Here is a 7,500-nt window from a genome sequence, read left to right as displayed (position 1 = left end):
ACTCTGGGTGGACTTGAAAATGATCCCACTTAAAGGGGCACTCCGGGGATTTTTTCGGTGGTGTGTTCTCTTCATGGGGCCTTATATGGCCCCCAAGGAATTGGGAATCGCGAAAACTAGACCCAAAAAGTCGATATATGAAGCCAGGGAGGGCCAAGTTTGTCTCCTCTTTTGATGGTTTTGATGACGTCACGTGTGATTAGTATTCAAATTCTATGCATTTGAAGATCTTAGTTGTTTGAATTTTCTGGTGATGAAGAACGATGTTTGGTCAACATTCCCAAGCTTCACAATTGCGACCATACTCTAAGGAACCTGAAGGACCTCCTGAGGTGCCCCTGGTAGAAGCACAGCCTGATGAGGGCCAGGAAATTGGAGCGGACGACTTCACTGGTCGACAAGGAAATAACGATTGGTGTTCCTGCCAGAAATGTGGGGTGATGCAGAGGGCAGTCGATTACCTTCGCTGTCGAGAGAGCGCTGCAGCTGTTAGCATTGACAGCCCTTTGACATGCGTTACACATCACCCCGACTTTGCGTCAGCTTGTCTAAACAAAACTGTTCTGACCATATGCCTCACGGCGTATAGAGAATTTCGGGATCCTCGTACTCGGACCAGTGAAGTCGTCCGCTCCAATCTCCTGGCCTTCATCAGGCTGCGCTTCTACCAGGGGCACCTCAGGGGGTCCTTCAGGTTCCTTAGAGTATGTCCGCAGTTGTGAAGCTTGGGAATGTCGACCAAATACCGTTCGAACCGTGAATTATTTTTTTATTTTTTATGGTACTGTCTCAAAAGACTAGAGCAAACCCAGTGATAAGCTCAGCTGCGAGAGAGAAATCCAGTCTCCTAAAATCTAACAGAGTGCTAGTAAGCGCAGCTGCCTATATGCAGTACAGTGTACTGTATTCAACGCCAAAGCAAAACCTACTAGGTAATCAACTGCTTACATACATGTAATTCAAGTACTGAAGTCATAGGATCATGCATGCAAATGGTGCAGTAGTGCAAGGGAGGAACTGCGGCAATGGGAAAGAGACCGTTAGTAGATTTACTCACCTGAACGGAGAACCGCTCATCGATGTTGTCAAACGACCGAGGGAATAAATAGAAGTTGAACGAAGTGGCCGTGTACCTATAGAATACAGGCAAACATGGACATGACGACATCACTACATGCCTTGGTGAAGCACAGTACCGGTAGGCGGTAGCCATGATTGCTATGACGACATCACTACATGCCTTGGTCCAAGAGTACATGAAAACCAGAGTGTGCAGCTTGGGGCCTTTTCTGCTATGGGTGTCTGTCACAGCGGAATTCCGTGATTACATCATATTTCGCGCAGATCTGAGGCGGGAAATGGCGTAGTGCGTACAATTGAGCTGCAGTTGTGCAGAAAGGGACCTGCTTGAATCCTGCTTGTACGCACTACATCACTAAAATGATGTAATCACGGATTCCGCCGTGACAGCAACCCATCCGAGCTGCACACTCTGGTTTTCATGTACATGTGGCAGGGAGTAGTACAATACCATCGTACTCCCTGATTGTAGGTAACGGTATTGCACAATACCATCGTACTCCCTGATTGAAGGTAACGGTATTGCAGTCATACTCCCTGATTGTAGGTAACGGTATTGCAGTCGGGCATGTGCCAAGCACAGCAGTTTGGGTATAAACACCAGTTCTCTGTAAGGGGGGGGGGGGGGGGGGGGGGGGCTTGTGCGGATGCTACTGCTGAGATGCCCGCTCAACACATACAGATTAGATTATACCAACAGGAGTATGACATAGTGCACATCTAGTACTGTACACCCACGCAGCATTGCTGCACAAGCCCTCCCTCCACTCATTGGTGTGTATCCACCTGGGGCACTGCTGCACTGCACTGGCTTGGCCGCAGTCACTCAGCTCCATGTCAATACCCACACCTGCACAGCACATGTATTGCGGCACGTGTAGATCTACACAACACTGTACAGACACACTGTATACACAACACTGTATACACAACAGATAACATGGGGCTGATAGCACTGTACAGACAAGCCTCTATAGACAACACTGTATACACAACAGATAACATGGGGCTGACAGCACTGTACAGACAAGCCTCTATAGACAACACTGCATACATATGCTGAGCTACATGTACCTCCGGCATAGCCAAGCCAGAATACACTATGAAAGAAAATCCAACACACACAAAAGTCATGTACATGTCCAATGCGACAACCATATCATGTATACACAGGTAAGCTGCTACTCACTGATTCTTCCAATGATCATTCGTAAACGTTGTGATACCTTAACAACAAACAAAACACGCCACACCATGATGCACATGCACATACACACACACACACGCACACGCACACACGAACAAACATGCACACACATACACAGCAAAGTGAACGGTTACTTCTGCTCGGATTGTTGTCCTATTTTCGCACACTATTTTGTGCAAGCGCTGCTACACAACAGACACCTCCATTGGCCAAAGAAAGAAGTCAGTGATCACAAATATACATGCATATCATCAAGCAATAAACAACGTAGCAGTAAAAAATATAACCACCAGCTTAGGACAGTCACACGATAGCAGGAGTGTGGACACACACATACAGTGTACAGGGTTCTATTGTATAGTATTGTATGGTATTGTATAGTATTGTGGCTGAACACTGCCGATTACTCACCTAACTGACAGACGATGAACTGTTGTACTGACTTCCGTAGTTTAACATAGCGTTTTGCTGGTGTGTCAAACAAGCTGGAGTAGAACACAGTTACACACAGGAACACACAGGAATGCACAGGAACACACAGGAACGCACAGGAACGCACAGGTACACACAGGTACACACAGGTAAGAACAAGCAATACAAAGTCATTACATCAACAACAAAAGTCACACCACACATGCGTACTGGTAGACTGTTTGCTGGGGGGGGGGGGGGGGGTGGAAGTCAGTACTTTGAACTATCAACGGGAACCGATAGGGGCTAAGGCTGCGACTGCATCATTTGACCAGGTCTGCGGAAGTTGAAACTTACTGACAAGCGGATGATTCTCAAAACAGAACAGTGCACACACGCACGCACACACACACACACACACACACACGCACGCACACACACACACACACACACACACACACACACACACACACACACACACACACACACACACGTGCCCACTCTCAGCATCACCTGCATGCATAACATTCTAAACGGCAACCTCACATAGGGCCCCGGGCCCCGTGTGTGATTAGGCTCTGCTCTGCAGTGCTGACAGGTTACCGGTTACTCTGCAAACAGTAACCTCACCAGCAACACAAGATTCCTTTCCAACGACGACACCAGAGCTTACAAGCAGGAAACTGGTGGTGCTGATCCATGACAACTTGTTATATTAGGTACAATGAGATAGAAGACAGCGGTGCTGATACATCACCACTCGGTGTGACATTACAAGTCGAGACTGGTGCAAACACTGCCAGGTGAAGTATGTGTGACATGGTGCAATATGGTGTGAAGTGGTGCAATGTGTGTGAAGTTGAGCAACATAGTGTGAACAGGGAGCTGGTGGACTGCATGGCGGCAACAGGCTAAAACTAGTGGTGGTCAATTCTTCAGCCTTGCAAGCTGCTGAATGGTGTAATCCCAACACAAGCTGCTATGTCTAACGTAGCGTGTTCGCTATCATCGCTTCAACGATGGGCATGTGTAAGTGTTAGTGTAAGTAAGAGATAACTGACAGCGCGACACAGCTATAGCAACGGTGTGAATACGGTATACTGTGACTAAGGATGATGTCATCGTGGGTGGCCTTGTGTAATGTGTAGCCATGCTGTGACGATGTGCCTGGATATCTCGCCTCATTCCATGGCTTCGCACTTCGGTGTAGAGCAGCAGCTATTCTGGCAGCTGAGGCCACCCTGCCTGGTCATACGGTCAGGTCTACAAGCAGCAAAGGCACATACTTTGAAGCAGCGACTTGTAAAAGACAGCGCCAATTCTGAACACAGCTCTGGTATTCTACTACTCCCTGCTTTCAAGTACACATGTACCTCACCATACAGTATATGTTTTTTTGTTTTTTTTCGGGGGGGGGGGGGGGTGGGGGGTGGAGCCATCTATGGCTGTGATCACATCAGCACACATGTTACTGAAGAGTCCACTAGACTTTGCTTCTCATTCAGTCGATGTTTGGGCTTGAGTGGCCACAGTGCGCGGTGTGACCGCACTCGAATATGCCCCCCCCCCCCCCCCCCCCACACACACACTGCTTATTTACATGACCCCGTGAACAGCAGCGGCTGTAAGAAGAATGAGGCATGGCGTACTACATTGTGTACTGGCCTGTGCACATCGGGGCCCGGGGGGGGATGTTTCCATGATCCAGAAGCATGGCCGCAATACATTGGCATAGATGTGATTGGGAGTGTGGAAGGCAGTGTGTTGTGAGTGACAATGGCAGTGTGTTGTGAGTGATGAAGGCAGTAGGCAACACCTCACCTATACTCCTGATCCGGACCACCACAGAGTCCAGTGAATTCCGTGTCTACAGCTGTACATGCAACACCCAAACAACATGAAAATCAGAAGAAAAAATGAACGTTTATAGGAGAGCAAGTCAGGGCCATGTTTCAGAAAGTGAGCAACTATCGCTGTGCTTCTGAATCATGAAATTCTCATGAAACTCAACAGCCTAAAGCAGGATTCACAGAGGGATTTTTGCGATGTGTGATGCGACGGCCGAAAAAGAAGAGAGAAAAAAACGGGAAATCCCAAATCGCATCCACTGTCCAACATACATCTTAACTGACTCACTGATTGCAGAAGTTTTGGTTCGACTTTCGCGGTGCGATGTGTGATTTGGACCTTGTTTCCATCAAATGTTGCATATTAGGTCAAGAATTACTTGTACTTTGTACAAGTTTTACTCAGCTATGTAAATACCAGGGAGTCATACATGCCCACCGGTATTGCACTTTCGATGCAAATCAGGAAATCAACGCTGCTTCATCTGTGAATGGAATACTAGTATCTCAAGTTCCCATCACACTTCGGTGTCACGGATTGCGCCGTAGCCTTACAAGACAGCCTTCAAAGCTGTGCCTTCGTTATGGATGGCAAGCCATATCTTCTGTCCCACTGCCTTTATGGAAAGTAGCTGTCTGTATCCCACACCTTGTCCTGTCCCATGGGAAAGTCCATATCTATCAGGCAAAAAGGAACTCTGGGATCTGACAATGCACTCCTCCGTGATGTTGGCCAAGATGTGTGTGCTGAGCCCACTCCCCAACCCCTGGTGAGACTCTCCACATCTCAGTCAGTAGGACATGAAGATGGTGCCTGATTGGGACGTGACAGTGAGTGGGTGCTTCATAAGGTGCATACCTGGGCGTATGTGTGCTTAACCCAATTGCTGCTTTAAATTCGTCCTCTCCTCTCTGCCATTATTCTCGACATGGCAAGGAGGAGAGGCAGAGATTCAAATAGTATACATGTAGTTCCACTGTTGGACAGGAGCCGATTGTGACTATTGTCCCTGCAGTTCTGCTATGTGCCTGCAGATAACCTGGTCAAGGCAAGGCTACATCAGCCCACTACCGGTATCCACATCATGTATACTCTTGCTACACACTCTAGCTACACACCGGAAGAAGACAACACACCCTGTAGGCATGGGGGCATGGGGCGCTGCACTGCACCCAGTGTAGATCTACAGTAAACTTCCCTGGTTCCGGGCAGGTTATCACCGAGCACAGCCCATAACTAGGAATTGCCTGAGACTTGGAACATACATACTTACTGCATGCAAGTACACTTTTTTTATGCCAATCAATAGTTTTTGGGGGTCGTTTTTCGTTGTAACTCTAGATGGGTCTGAACAAGAGTACATAACCCTGGGGTCTGATACGTGCCGGATTAGCGGCGTCCAGATTAGAGTTTTACTGTTCTTGTGAAGTCTCCTGTGACGTATGCGAGATGAAGAAAACGTACAGTGTTCATGTACAGTCAAGGGAATTGTCAACAATTATCATGCACCCACTTTGAAGTAAAGCCTGACTCACTGTCAGGTAATATAGAATTTCTGGAATGGAACATATTAATATTGTGAGTTCATCACTGACATGCCATACTCGTACATGACTGTACATTTTCTTCTGACTGATCCCTTTCTATGATATTGGTCATGCGGAATTTCACAGCGTACAGACAAAAATATGTTAGTACATAATTACACTTCTCACCTACAAAGCTGCACTCGTCGATCTTCTGATGAATAACAGGTAAGAGATCACGGAAGTTCGCACGAGTTACGTCCATTAGAGCTGTTCAAATCCAAATTCTCGAAAACACAGTAAAACTGGACAGGGGCAGCTTCACACTTTGAATCTGAGGACAAGAAAATCCCCTTGATGTCATGAAAATGCTGAATGAATGTGATGAGTGCACTTTATCTATCTATATCCAAATTCCAAGGTTCCAATGCAAAAAATCAAATTCTCTTCTCATCCACTCTTCTTGAAGGTTCTTGACGTATGCAACAACAGCACGGCTTCTACTGTAAATGGCGTGTGGCTTAGAACACTGTGCACCTTCTTCAAACTTTCAAAGTCAAAATGTCACAACAACTACCACTGTTAGTGTACATGTACCGGTACATCCTGATCCATGGACTTGCAGTTGCAAAACTCTTTCAGTTGTTTGTTTGAGTGAGCCACGTGCACCAGTGGTGCACGCTTTGTGCGTTTGAATTAATTTTATTTTTTAAATTCATGTAAACTGTTGTCTGCATTTCTCTCTCTTCTCGAGCTCTGCTGCGCTGACATGACGTCTCGTACTCTGCATTTAATAATAGAGAGGTTCCGCATAACGTAATTACGTTAGTAAAAAACGTAGTCGATCTACGGAAAGTCTTACGTAAACTGCATGCGCATCTGTGTTCCGCCATACGGAGTTTTCAAATCACGTAGCTGCCCTTGGCAACTCCGAACGCGGCAGTGTACGACCAGATCGATCTGGGAAGAAAGTCATAAATTTGTACCCCAATCCACTTACGGACCAGCTACGTTATCAGAGCCCTATCTACGTACTCTCCGTAGACAACTTTCCGTAAGTGGAGTGCAAACTCGCGAATTCACGGGTTTTCCCCGCCCACTAACGTAAAGTTGCTCAACTTTACGTAGTGCGGAACCTCTCTAATATTTTGAAATTCGTGCAAAAAGTGCAATGAGCAGGGAGTCGTAAAATACATTATAGAATAGTAGTCAAGAGTAGTAGAATTTATTATTTTGATAGGGAAGGCCCTACAGACGTTGCCGTCTTGTTACAGGGAACCCTAAGTGCTCTTTACAGAGCGAAACAAAAACGGATAGACATACGACTCCCTGGCACTGAGCATGAGTCAAATAATCATGATACAGTAATTGCAAAGCAAATTTATTTGAATTTGATACTGTTGATCGATGGCATGGTCAGAAAAAGAG

The 7,500-nt window shown here is 46.5% G+C and overlaps 1 protein-coding gene across 1 annotated transcript in view; it reads right to left on the bottom strand.

Annotated features, from left to right (window-relative positions):
• LOC135813772 (poly(A)-specific ribonuclease PNLDC1-like) overlaps nucleotides 1–6,735 on the bottom strand; it is a gene marked incomplete at its 5' end in the record, with an annotated part of 26,533 nt that extends 19,798 nt beyond the window's left edge. Inside the window, 5 exon segments of the mRNA XM_065326778.1 lie at nucleotides 1,058–1,133; nucleotides 2,270–2,306; nucleotides 2,699–2,772; nucleotides 4,520–4,571; nucleotides 6,262–6,735. Of these exon segments, the coding sequence (XP_065182850.1) occupies nucleotides 1,058–1,133; nucleotides 2,270–2,306; nucleotides 2,699–2,772; nucleotides 4,520–4,571; nucleotides 6,262–6,337 (315 nt within the window).
• Nucleotides 6,736–7,500: the final 765 nt, after the last annotated feature.

The sequence above is a fragment of the Sycon ciliatum genome, chromosome 4 (genome assembly GCF_964019385.1).
Source record: "Sycon ciliatum chromosome 4, ocSycCili1.1, whole genome shotgun sequence".
NCBI classification, from domain to species: domain Eukaryota; kingdom Metazoa; phylum Porifera; class Calcarea; order Leucosolenida; family Sycettidae; genus Sycon; species Sycon ciliatum.
This window is presented reverse-complemented; position numbering and strand designations above follow the sequence as displayed.